The 13,898-nt window shown below is 36.0% G+C and overlaps 1 protein-coding gene and 1 long non-coding RNA gene across 3 annotated transcripts in view; both read left to right on the top strand.

Moving 5' to 3' along the window:
• LOC149047128 (phosphatidylserine lipase ABHD16A-like) overlaps nt 1-9,313 on the top strand; it is a 40,154-nt gene extending 30,841 nt beyond the window's left edge. Inside the window, exons 1-9 of one of the 2 annotated variants that reach the window (XM_089205349.1) lie at nt 2,656-2,774; nt 2,980-3,036; nt 3,360-3,438; nt 4,428-4,514; nt 5,020-5,105; nt 5,581-5,654; nt 7,046-7,141; nt 7,665-7,809; nt 8,287-9,313. In XM_089205349.1, the coding sequence (XP_089061475.1) occupies nt 2,706-2,774; nt 2,980-3,036; nt 3,360-3,438; nt 4,428-4,514; nt 5,020-5,105; nt 5,581-5,654; nt 7,046-7,141; nt 7,665-7,713 (597 nt within the window). In that variant the 5' untranslated portion in view covers nt 2,656-2,705 and the 3' untranslated portion in view covers nt 7,714-7,809; nt 8,287-9,313. Of the gene's footprint in view, nt 1-2,655; nt 2,775-2,979; nt 3,037-3,359; nt 3,439-4,427; nt 4,515-5,019; nt 5,106-5,580; nt 5,655-7,045; nt 7,142-7,664; nt 7,810-8,286 lie in introns of those variants that run through there. The other variant, XM_089205350.1, reaches the window with a different exon arrangement.
• Nucleotides 9,314-11,188: 1,875 nt separating this feature from the next.
• Nucleotides 11,189-13,565, top strand: LOC113668161 (uncharacterized). Its single transcript, XR_016186316.1, has 2 exons — nt 11,189-11,488; nt 13,302-13,565. It is a non-coding gene; the product is annotated as an uncharacterized LOC113668161 (long non-coding RNA).
• Nucleotides 13,566-13,898: the final 333 nt, after the last annotated feature.

Raw genomic sequence — 13,898 nt, 5'->3', positions numbered from 1 at the left:
GTCAGCTTCATTCTGTCTTGTTTATTTCAGTAGAGTACTTTGCCATGCAGGTAACCGGTCGTTTTGCCAACTTGTCACTTTACCAATGACCTGTTTGTCAATGTTAGAGGCCGATTTGCCAATGTCGAATGCTTACATGTCAGTTTGCCTACATCCAAAATAAATGTCATTACATACAACCAGAGGTATAAAATTTTACTTCTGATGTATTCATGGCTGTTCATTGGTTAGTATTGTTGGCAGTTGTTCCTCTCACTCTCCCCAATCTTTTTCTCACACCTAGCAACAAGGTCAAACAAAGTCTTTTGTTAACTTTGCAATTGTTTAATGAAAAGGTTTAACAGGAGGTTCATACTCTACAAGGTAAAAGTCATGGATTGTTTTCAAAGTTTTTTTCAAATGTGTTCAGCTGTTGTTGGGTCAATGGACTATGTTTGACTTTGTTGCTATGCAATCGCAAGATGTGAATAATAACCAAGGCTTTCTCATGCGTAATCAAACAAATGATTATGTATAGAGTCAATAGCTCTTTAACTATGCAAAGGTTTAGTAAAAGGTTTTACAGAAGGTTTATACTCTGCAGGGTAAAAGCTGTGGATGGTTTTCAAAGTTCTTTTCCAAGACAATCAGCTGTCAATTGTACAACAGACATTGTTCGACCTTGTTGCTATGTGTGAGAGAGAGATTGGGGAGAGTGACAAACAACTTCAAATGATACTAACCAATAAACACACATGAATACATCAGTAGTAAAGTTTTGTTCCTCTGGTGGTTTGTAATGACAATTATTTTGGATGTTGGTGAACAAACATATAAGCTTTGGTGAACTGACATTAGACATTGGCAAATCCACCTCATGTTGGTGAACAGGTTTTTGGCAAACTGACACGCTGGTGAAATGGCTGGCATTTGCCATGCAAAATAAATTTTTAGTTGATTTGTACTATGAGAATCGCAGATTAAAATTATCAAACTTCCTCTGGTTCTTAAAATATGAAACAAGGAATACAACTAATGGATTATTATTCAAGGGGCTGGAACTCCACATTTCTTTAAAATGTTGACTTTTCGATTATATTTTAAAAACGAATTTCAGGTTAAAATGCCTTCAAACCAGTTTGACTTGCATTTCACTTTGCTAGAAATGTCTCGATCCTTCAATTTTTATTTCTTAATTGAGACTGATGATAAGAATTAACTGTTGTGTTTTCTGCTGTTTAGGGAGATGTGAAGTGACCCTAATACATACAGTTGGTACTATTGACAGAATGGATAGGTGTGACATCTACTGTGGCAAGCTGGTATTCAAGAGATTGTCATTAGTACCAGAAGCTTACTAATGGTTTAAATTGTCAATCTTTTGTTCTCTCCACACAACTTGCCTCGACTAGCTTATGCTATATGCAACTTGTGTCTATATTTTTTTTGTAACCATAAAATTACCAATAAAGTTTTTGAAAGTTCTGTGCAAATTTCATTGGAAAAGAATGTGGAAGTGATCATGTGAAATATTGTCATGTTCTTTAAGTGACTGATGTGTGATTTGATTAATAATTGTTTGCCATAAAATTGGCACAGCCAAGTTGGTTCCTATTACTGCATAATATGAGAAGTCAAAGTTCCCCTTTAGACTTAAGTCTTATTTCTTTAAAATCTGATAGGTGTAAATTATCCATTTTCCATAGAGATCAAGAAACGTCTCTACATTAGTTTAATCTGACCTCATTTAGTCTTGTTCCCAGGAAAAAAAAGAGGCCTTTGGAAATGTTTTGTTTTTCATCCCCACTGTTAATATCAGCCCCACTGGTTCTTTGTTGTTTGGCTTGTAAAAAGAGTCTTTTCAGACCACTGGATTTTCACATAACTCGTGATTTAATAGATTGGAAATAAGGTTGCCAAGAGTGTATGTGATTTTGTTATGCAGTTGAAATGATAAGTGAATTTGATTTTTATCAGGAAATAATTTATTTAACTATTCATATCACAACTGGAAGCCCACATCATTGGTCATATCTGATGATATTTCTGAGTGAAAAGAGATTTCCTTACTTCGATAAAATCCACAATTATTCCTCCATTTATAACAAGCTCTCCTTCGATGTAACGACAATATCTCTAGTACTAACGTTGTCTTACTTTTCTTTACTCGACATTGTCCTTTTTGTTTTGATAATCGGCCCTGCCGGTTGTGATTCGTGTCAAAAGAAAGTTTTGAAACAAAACAACTTCTGTAAACTTTAATTTGTCGCCAGAATTGCAGATACATTGCACTAGCCGCACAGTTGAAGCTCTACAAAACGCTCACAGGAAAGTGACTATTTCAAATGATCAACGATAACTTGAGATAAAAGTATACTATTAAATACGTTTGGGCTCTTCGACTGCGCTCTTCGACAGGCCTCTTGTATCCTTCACAAATAACATCATCTACATCGATCGCCCCAAAGATCATAGCGCAAGACTCGAAGTCGATTGTATAATCTTTTGTTTTCAGAAAATCACTTCCTTCCACACGCCACACAACAATTTTAAGATTTTGATGCTTCCATCTAAGTTACAGAGGGAAAAATGTCAAGAAAGTTTCTCTCAAATACTCGATTCATAGTTGTTTTCCAACGTAATTTCGCATCAAACAAAAATTTATATAATATGTGCAGACAAAACATGCGTCAGCGGTTGTTCTCTCGAAGCCTTTAGATAACAAAATGGCGGAGATCTATAGGTGTGCGGTGGGACCACAGTTATATCGCATTTTTACAAAAAATAGTCGACAAGTAAGTGTTGAGTGGACGCTTTTTCACCTTGAAAATAGTATTTAACCTTTTGGTTTTCGCGATTCGTTTGCTTATGTTTACTGAAACAAAGCTAGCCATCACCTGTCTTGAAGGTCGTGGGTTTTACTTAGTTTCGTTTTTTAGCTTCGAATATTCCTTCTTCTTTGTGGCGTTTTAATTTTATATGGCTTGAACTATTTCACAGAGTAGACTATACGAGGGGAATACCTTGGAGCAATGTGGCTCAGGAGTTTTACGAGCGGTAAGGGAATAAGAAGCCTACTTCAAGATTTGATCCTAGCTAAGCTTGAGCTCTAAAGAATACTTTGCCAAGTAGTTATTTTCGCGCAAAACTGAGCGTTGTGGGATTTTTCACGACGACAATTGTTTTGACTTTTACAGCAGATCAGCCTAAGGTTGGGAAGGAGATGAATATTTTGCATGAAAGCTTGAAAATCTTAAATCTCCGAGGGGTAGAGTAGTATTTCTTTCTTTTTCTCGGAAATTGGTTCCGACTGATATTTTTTTGTATCCCCTCCAGCACATTAAAGAGGTTATGTAACATCTTGTGGACTTCTTTTGTAGTTGTCATTAGCATGGTCAGTTTGTTACTCTACTTCCTTGTTAACTGCTCCTGCTATAGGATTTTATCTTGTTAGGAAAGGTCTGTATCACTTCTTGACGTTTTTATTATCAGTCAACAAACACAGTAAATGTTATTACTGTTATTGATAAGATATGAATATTTTATACTGGGATGGCTTCATGTAGCTCTGCAAACAGCAGGGTGAAATAAATCATGTTTTCTTATTGGTTATGCAACCAACATACCAAGGAGGTGAAAATTAGTTAACTCTTGAACTTCCAGAGAGCTAAAACTTGTAACTTCTTCCAATAATATCCATTTATTATCCAGCAATCAGGTAATAATAATAAAAGGGGGTAAGTTTCTGAAGAAACTTTGGTGATGTGTTTGTGGAAGAGTATAACAAGGTAAACACTCTGAAAAAGGGCTAATGCTTGAGATGTCAGCTTTATAACTCTTTATGGCGGCCAATTTATGTTATCACCTCAGTTTATAATACCAAATTATCAGAATACTGAAGCTTATCAGTTAGAAGTTGTTATCTAAATCTTACACCTATTTCTTGTAACTGAATTAATTTGCAAGGAAGTGTGTAGCAGCTAGAGGGGAGAATTAACAATCAGATCTTGGGAATTTAAGGGTTAAGAACGATAAAGAACATTTCATTAGAAAGTTTGGGCTAAATTTTTGCAATTTTGTAAATCATGGTGTACTTACAGAAGTTAAGTTGGCTGCCAATGGCTCTCTGGTTCTGAACATAAGACCTTCAACCACTTTCAGCTCAGATTTTGTTGATAAGATTTGTATTGCTTCACTTGTGATCACATATGTCTATCCCATTAAGTAGCTTCTTATAAAAATGTATATAACTGAAACCCCTGTAAGGTTGTTTTTTTATGACAATGGAATTTTGTTATAAAGCTTGGAAAGCAGTTGAACATAATATTACACTTGTAAACTTATCATATCATTATTAATGATGATACAGAGATTTTAAGTTTGCACATTTGTTTACAGTTATCTTTTGACAAGGAATTAATTATGTGATGTTCTTCCTTTGATATTAGGTCTGTTGAGTCATGCAGGTTTGGCAAGCTTGTCTAGGTTCATTGGTACAGGACTTATGGTTGTGTTTGGAGCATTGTGCATAAGAGGTAAAGTTGTATAGTTGGGGATTTGTGCTTAGTCCATTGAGTGAACTTACGGTACTACCCTTGTGCTGTGCTGTGAGAAATTAACTCAGTGTTTCTAATCATCATTTTGGTAAACAATCTTTTTGTGTTAATAATAACTTTATTAGTGTGATTTGATTCCCAAAAACTGGGATTGCTTATCATCACATAAAAATTATTAACAACCTAACACTGGGCATAATATTCTCACTGACAGGCTCCTCTCACACCCTAACAGACCCAACTTTTGTGAAAAACCTATGCACTGCCAGCATTTATGTTTCTAGTATATCAATAGTAACTCTTATTTGGAAATTTATAAATCAAATCTTGATTCTTAAAGAATGAACTATTAGTGACTCCTAATTTTTATGTGCAAAATTTATTGAGGGCTGATTTTTTATGTTAATCTTCCTTAAACACTTCTCTTAATTCTATGCACTTAAAAAAAAAATCCTTAATTTATTTTTTGTTATTTTATCTGCAGGATATGGACAATTTAAAAATCAGGACTATAGAGTATTCTTAGCTCTTTTAGAAGAAACAAGAATGAATAACAATGAGGAAAACAAGGTGTGTTGATGTCCACAGACATAGACTTGATCAATATGTATTCTACAACAGTTATCTGAATGCTACCAAAAGTTGCTTTATTCTTACTCTAGATAGGTCCAAATATTTGGACTATTATGTGTTTGTCCAGCCTTCTATTGACTCACTGTAAAGGTGAAGGATAGTGTGGGGGAGTGGGGTGGGGAGGGGTAAAGTCAGCTTATCCTGATTTAAATGGCATAAAGTGAGGGAATACAGTTTCTTCCCAGTATTTTGCCACTGTTAGGTGTATGCTTCTCTGGTACACATTTACCCTGCTTGGGGAGGAGTGGAATTATAAAAGAGTGTAGTGTCTTGCCCAAGAACACAACACAATGACCTAACCTGTGCTTGAACCTGGAACTTTTGATCCGGAGTCCAGCAACCCAACCTGAGGCTTACTATGTCTCTCCATGTGTGACTGACATTCATGTTAATTTGCAATTGAATGTTACAGAAAAGACTTGGGTTGTATGACTTCAGTTTTGAAGCTTGGCCTGTTGATTACAAATGGAATGAATCCAAAGCTGAGTAAGTCATTCAAGCTGAATTTTTCTCTCTCTTGAAGATGACAAACGACATCCATGTTCATATTTACTGTATTTACACAATTGAACATACATTTATTTGAACATATATCCTTAATTAAAGAAGTTATAAATAATATTGAAGACATTGCATCACGAAGTCACATCATGCAGCATATTAGAAGTGAATCATTGCTGCATGTGTGTGGTTTTAAACTTTTGCTCACAACTAAATTAATGTTTTGGAATTAACTGGAATTAACTGGAATTAACCAGTAGCATTGCTAAAATCGAGAATTGCTTATCCGATCTAGATAAGTGGATGGCCTTAAATAAGCTGAAGCTAACAAAGACAAAACTGAACTTCTCTACCTTTATTCAAAGCACAACCCTCAACAGTCTATACCTCCACTTCGTTTTGGTTCTGATATAATACAGCCGTCTTCATCTTCCAGAAATATCGGCGTCGTTTTCGATAGTACTATGTCAATGCTCCCTCATGTCAAATCTGTCTGTAAATCTGCTTTCTATCATCTTCGGAACATTTCCCGTATAAGGAAATTACTATCCATTAAGACCACTGAGACTCTAGTCCACGCCTTTGTAACCTCCAAGTTGGATCACTGTAACTCTCTTTTATACGGTGTCCCCAAATACGCTATCCAAAAGCTCCAATCAGTGCAGAATGCAGCGGCTCGACTTATTACCAGCTCTCGTAAATTCGACCGCATCACCCCTGTTTTGTTCGACCTACACTGGCTTCCAATTTCTGAGCGAATTAAATTCAAAATAATTCTGCTCACCCATAAAGCTCTTCACCAGCAGTCTCCTGTCTACATTCAAGACCTAATACGCCGTTATTCAACTTCAAGAACGCTCCGTTCGTCTTCAACATTGCGTCTGACTACTGTCAACTTTAATCTCAAGTCCTATGGCTATAGAGCTTTTGCTGTTTCGGCTCCTGAACTGTGGAATAAACTACCTGATGACATTCGTTCTTGTGACAATTTAAATATTTTTAAACGTAAACTTAAGACTCATCTTTTTAAAAATTACTTTAATGTATGATCTCTTTTCTTATCCATGTCAAACGCCTATATCTTAGACATCAGTTAACTTAAGACTTACTTTTAATATTATTTTAACATGTGATATTTTAATATTTTTGTAAAGCGCTTAGAACAGGACTGGATAAGCGCTATATAAGTAGTTTTTATTATTATTTTATTAATGTTTTACAAAGAGACATATATTTTTATGTGAACAACAATTCTACAAAGCCATTTTTCTTGAGCTAGGTATCATTAATTTCACATGTATTTGTTTTTTGCTATTGGTTGTATTTGTATAATCATGTATTTATTGCTGTCCTTGGAAAATTATTTTTGATAATAGCCAAGATGTGCGCAGGGAAGCCAAGAATACCACCTCTCAAAGCAGGTCTTCAAGATTTTTGTCCTTTCTTGGATCATGGCCTTGTGACTTTCTCAGGTAATAATCATTTGCACTTTCTAAATCTAATTTCTAGATGTTTAGCAGCATCCAGTTGAATGATAAGGTAACTTTTTAAATTTGAGTGTAAGATTCAACTCAAATCAATTTATCCTATATTTGGGAAAAATCTTGTGGTGACACATGACCCAGTTTTCACAGAGTATTTAGTATTTGCATTACTATCTTCACTCACTAATTCCTTAGAAACCAATTAAAAGCAGGAAGGAATTCTAGTGAAGGTCTTGGTTCTTATTCTTACACAAAATTTGGTGATTTGGTGTAATTACTTAACAAAGGATAATTGAGAAATTTAATTGTAATAAGGTTTAGGATTGCTTTGAAGACCAAGCTGTTGTCTAGCCAAGTCATCATATTTCTTGCAATCTGTTCTGCAACGCGGGCTTTTCACACTACGCTCAGCAGTTATAGTCTATAGTTATAGTTTCCCTATAAGGTTTCTATTTAGTCGTTGTCTGCACTGTTCATTATGATTTGAGTTTATTTGTTCACTCTTTGGTAGACCTTCGACAACAGCACGGCATCTTTGCCACCAGTCGCGTCCATGGTGAACTCATCCTATGAAGCGGCAAGCGGAAACCTCTCAGAGGTACAACAAGCTCATCAGGATTCGGAACAACTACTTACGGACGTGACAGAGGCTGAAGGTATGTATATTAGAAGATACTCTCAGTTGTGTGGCGCATTTAATTGTTGCTACAACTTGGCTTTTCAGTGCGCTTTGAACCGATGATAAAAAGTGAAATGTGGGAGATAAATAACCGTCTGAGTTCTCTATGACAATTCGTCGTTTTCCCCTCCAGTTCTTATGTCGCGGTTGAATCTTCACCAGCTGAGTATCAAAGAACTCGTCAGTGATCTCTGCCGTGTATTTGGGTGATATATGACACGCATTTTACATACTATTGCCATCACGGACGCTTGAAGTGTTTAGTGGGTAGATAGAGTTATGGAGACTGTTCTTGTAGTTTGGTCGTCAAATAATTTTTTGGGTTGCGTGCTACTAGAACAGAACAATCCTTTTGATACTGGAGGGTTTTTCAATATCTCACAAAATCCTTTAAGTTTTGGACACAGCCATTTTTTTTTGCGTCTGTAGCACAATACATATTTTAATCTTTCAGAATTGCTGACCCAGTAGATCGCACAGAGAGACGAACTTGAAAGACTGGGTCGAGAACTCCTAGAACTTGATAGAGAAGCAGATGAATTACTAGTGTGGCTGCTGAGCACTATTCACAGTGTGCGGGCGCATAACGAACTCTGGTCTGGAGAACAGACGTCAGTCTTAATTTTCGCATATATTTATATAACGATATTACTTTGTTTTACTTACAAAGACAGTCGACAGGTTTTTTTCAAGAGAGCAAGTATAGTATTCCTTTCTCTCTGTACGGTTAGGTCGTGCCATTTTTCGCGGTTTTACTGCATTGTAAATGATATTTAGTGTAAGTAAAATCCGGCGGCGAAATTGAGAGCCGCTTGAAAATCTGTTGTGGCTGGCAGATTCTGATATTTTGAAGGAGTTACGTCTCGAAATATTAGACATTTTTATGGGAGGAGAGGGGTCGTCATAACTGATTGTTAAAGAAAAGAAACCAGTAGATTATAGTTCGAGGAAGCTTAACACCAACCAGATAAATTGAAACCAAAAATAGGAAAGAGGAGGATTATGGATGCAGACGATTTTATGTATACGGATGGATAGCAGCCCTGACAAAATTTTTTTGAATTTTATTACACGAGTCAACGGAAGGCATAACGATAATTGATCCAAGTATCCAGCGCAACAAATACTTGAAACATGGATATTTGGACGTAGACATTTAAACTTTTAATTTGCATGTTAACAAGTCTTCCAGGACCTCAGCAAATGTCCGCTTATGATTATTAATGATTTAAACTCTAAGTATTACTAAATTGATATTTTTAATCGTTAAAAGTGTACAGAAAAAGTTGGAGATACTTTGGGTTTTTAAATGATTAGCTACTTGTAAATTTGCTGATGTTTTCGCCCTGATCATTATAGCTAGTTAGGTAGTAAGTGTACATCGGATAAGAGTGTGTTGTACAGTATTTATTTATAAGATGAATGATAGTTGGCATTTTTACATTCAATTGAAATGAAAATAAAGCTTTTTTATTGATACCTATGAGAACCTATGAGCGTGAAATATTTTAAAGGGCTCAACCAGCGTCGTTCCCATTATACCTCTGGGTTAGATAGAAAAGAAAAATGGGACGTTACCAGAGACGGACGAAAGCTGGGTCTGAAAAGTGTGGGGAATATAAAAATTACCCGCTCTTCTCGCTGACCTCGGTCTCGGCTAACTCGCCTGCCAAACTCTGACAATTCCGCTTGTTTTGCAGGTTCCCCCCTAAATAGTGTAGTTATCAAAAGGGCAAAGTGGTTTATAAAACTTTGTTTTTTGCGTAGGACTCGCTACTCATATGATAATTTGCAGTATTAGTTTGAATGGTAACAGGTCTTACCTCAGATCACTAATCGAGCAGAGTTCTTAGAAAGTTTACATTACCGAAGGCACGTTCACGAGTGAGACTGCGTAAGACCAGCAGTCGATTTGTTCACAAAAAATGTAAATTCATAGCCTTAAACCGACAATCTTTTCACGAACGATACATGAAAACTAAAAAATTTTGCCAAGTCCTCACACAATCGAAGCTCATTATCATATGTGGCTTACTTACGCATGACTGACATGAGGCGCAATAGTACTGTTATTAAAATTATCTGCGAAATTCACAAAACTAATTCTTGTCCAATTTATGTAAAAAATATTTGTTAGTTTATCATGTCAAAGTCCCCTTTGGACTTAAGTCTTATTTCTTTAAAATCTGATAGGTGTAAATTATCCATTTTCCATAGAGATCAAGAAACGTCTCTACATTAGTTTTAACGAGTGAGACTGCGTAAGACCAGCAGTCGATTTGTTCACAAAAAATGTAAATTCATAGCCTTAAACCGACAATCTTTTCACGAACGATACATGAAAACTAAAAAATTTTGCCAAGTCCTCACACAATCGAAGCTCATTATCATATGTGGCTTACTTACGCATGACTGACATGAAGCGCAATAGTACTGTTATTAAAATTATCTGCGAAATTCACAAAACTAATTCTTGTCCAATTTATGTAAAAAATATTTGTTAGTTTATCATGTTGGATAGGCTGTTACTATTCTTCGATCATCCTTGTGGTAGATGACGGTCACCCAAAAGCACTCTGCTCCATTGCATCCAAGATTTCCAATCACTGACGAAAATCGTTTCTGTAGAACTACCTTGTCATAATCAGAGTTGTGTGGCTCTAAGACGTCAGGGTGTACAAACGTATCTTTAACCAGATTCCAGACAACGCTTTCGTCGGTAGAATGAAAGAGGCTTTTCCCCTGTTTTCCTGGGTGCATGTGCGCGTCTCTGATTTTTTCTTTTACGCTATCAGTGAGAGTGACACCATTCACCCAACTCCATGTAGAAAATGACATGTTGCTCTCACAGTCACTTCAAGTTTAAGCGTATTTCCTCTCAATTTTTGTACAACTTGTTCGTCTACCACTTCGAAATAACCGGACGTAATTTTTAACTCTCCGAAAAGCAACCTTGGAACTGTCCTTCGCGCGCAAGAAATTGTGTTTGGGTTTTAGAGGTCCACTAGGAAAATATTCGTTGACAACAGAAAAAAAGGTCAACAGGACAAAGCAGTAGCCAATCAGAAGGGAACGATGTGAGGCCTTGGAAAACTGTGAGTAATAGCGAGTTTTTTTTTTTTTGAAAACAAATGAAAAGGTCAGCAGGACAAGGCAGTAGCCAATCATGTGAGGCCTTGTAATAGCGAGTTTTTTTTTTTTTGAAAACAAATGAAAAGGTCAACAGGACAATGCAGTAGGCAATCAGAAGGGAACGATGTGAGGCGCAAGGTGAAAAGTTGCATACATGATTCACGAATATACTATTTCGAGACATTTCTGTTTAGTTGAATTTTGTTAGCCGCACGAATTTTGTCGGCGCATGCGCTTTGTTCGGCGCGTTCGCCGTCATTAAGATATTTCCAGCGCGTTTCAACAGGATTTCAACTGGGCGATCGACACCTTTTTGTCATATTTTTTGGAGAGGGATAAAAGATTGTGACAAGTTTACCAACATTTCTAACTCTGTGGATACTCTTGGTGTTTGTTAGCTATTCCGATTAGGATATTTTAATGATGAAAGTGCAAACAAAACGTGAAAAAAGCCCATAAACTTAAAGTTTGAGATTTGATTTACTGAAGATCAAGATGTCCACATGAGACTACAAACCTTGAAGGTTAGTCTTAAGATGTTGATGTTTTACTTGTAAGAATTACAAAGTTGTATGTGGAGACGATGGTGAGATATTCGATTCGATGAAAGAGTTAATTTAGAATGTGATCTTATTTTACTTCAACTTTGAAGTAAAATTGTATCAAGTTCGAGGTGGCCCCCAAGCTTCAAATCACTTCAAATCACATCGTCTTTTCTTCCTCTTTGAATTCACATAGGACACAAGCCTTTATAAAATTTTCCAGCTTCAGGATTGAGTTCCTCTTACTACAATCTTCGGTGAAATCGTTTTTGGGAGGTTGAGGTGGACTTTCCAATTCATGGATCACAACCGTCTTTAGCCTTTTTGCTCTCCAAGTCTGTTGCAATTGGTATGTAAGCATGTGTCTTAACAACGGTTACATTCTTGCCTTAATCATCTCCGGTTTTATCTTTTTTTATGCGGTGTTTTGTTGGGAATCAGTTTTTCTAATTGCCTTTTTGGGCTTGTAGTGCTAACTGAAGGATAAACTTCGGTAGAACTTATTTGTTACATGGCCTCCAAATCTCTCACCACTGTCAGTTCATTGTTTATTTCTTTAGCTTTCGGTCTAACCAGTTAATTTATTTAAAAAAAAAGCACGGGCTTCGTCTCATGAGTTTTCTCTGGTAGTGTTTTCTTCATTTTCATGTGTTATTCGAAACGAATGGTATCAGCTTCATTCTGTCTTGTAGAATACTTTGCCAATGTTTGAGGCCAATTTGCCATCATGTCAGTTTGCCTACGTCCAAAATAATTGTCATTATATACGACCAGAGGTATGAAATTTTACTTCTGATGTATTCACGGCTGTACATTGGTTAGTATTGATGGCAGTTGTTCCTTTCACCCTCCCCAATCTTTTTCACACATCTAGCAACACGGTCAAACAAAGTCCTTTGTTAACTTTGCAATTGTTTAATTAAAATGTTTTACAGGGGGTTCATACTCTATAAGGTAAAAGCTCATTTAAGATTGTTTTCAATTTTTTTTTCAAACATGTTCAGCTGTTGACAGATCAATGGACTATGTTTGACTTTGTTGCTATGCAAGTGCAAGATGTGAATAATAACCAAGGCTTTCTCATGTGTAATCAAAGGAATATGTCTAGAGTCATTAGCTCTTTAACTACGCAAATGTTTCCTAAAAGGTTTTATGGTAGGTTTATACTCTGCTGGGTAAAAGCTGTGGATGGTTTTCAAAGTTTTTTTCAAACACGATCAGCCATCAATTGTACAACAGACATTGTTTGACCTTGTTGCTATGTGTGAGAGAGAGATTGGGGAGAGTGAAACAAACAACTTCAAACAATATTAACCAACAAACACACATGAATACATCAGTAGTAAAGTTTTATTCCTCTGGTGGTTTGTAATGACGAACTAACATATAAGCTTTGGTGAACTGACATAATCATTGGTGAATCCGCCTCATATGTCGGTGAACAGGTTTTGGCGAACTGACATGTTGGTGAAACGGCTGGCATTTGCTATGCAAAGTGAATTTTAAGTTGATTTGTACTATGAAACTCACAGATTAAAATTATCAAACTTCCTCTGGTTCTTAGAATATGAAACGAGTAATACAACTAATGGATTATTACTCTAGGGGCTGGAACTCCTCATTTCTTTAGAATGTTGACTTTTTTTATTGTATTTAAAAACAAATTTTTGGTTAAAATGTCTTCAAACCAGTTTTACTTGCATTTTGCTTTGCTAGAAATGTCTTGATCCTTTAATTTTTATTTCTTAATTGAGACTGATGATAAGAATTAACTGTTATGTTTTCTGCTGTTTAGGGAGATCTGAAGTAACCCCAATACATACAGTTGGTACTATTGACAGAATGGATAGGTGTGACATCTACTGTGGCAAGCTGGTATTCAAGAGATTATCATTAGTACCAGAAGCTTACTAATGGTTTAAATTATCAATCTTTTGTTCTCTCTACACAACTTGCCTCCACTAGCTTATGCTATATGCAACTTGTGTCTATACTTTATTTGTAATCTTAAAATTACCAATAAAGTTTTTGAAAGTTCTGTGCAAATTTCATTGGAAAAGAATATGAGGAGTGATCATGTGAAATATTGTCATGTTCTTTAAGTGACTGATGTGTGATTTGATTAATAATTGTTTGCCATAAAATTGGCACAGCCAAGTTGGTTCCTATTACTTCATAATATGTGACGTCAAAGTTCCATTCGGACTTAAGTCTTATTTCTTTAGAATCCGAATGGTGTAAATTATCCATTTTCCATAGAGATCAAGAAACGTCTCTACATTAGTTTAATCTGATCTCATTTAGTCTTGTTCCCAGGAGAAAAAGAGGTCTTTGGAAATGTTTTGTTTTTCATCTCCACTGTTAATATCAGCCCCACTGGTTCTTTGTTGTT

This window comes from Pocillopora damicornis, chromosome 4 (assembly GCF_964200805.1).
Source record: "Pocillopora damicornis chromosome 4, jaPocDami1.2, whole genome shotgun sequence".
NCBI lineage: Eukaryota > Metazoa > Cnidaria > Anthozoa > Scleractinia > Pocilloporidae > Pocillopora > Pocillopora damicornis.
Note: the sequence above shows the minus strand (reverse complement) of the source record. Positions and strands in the feature narration are given on the sequence as shown.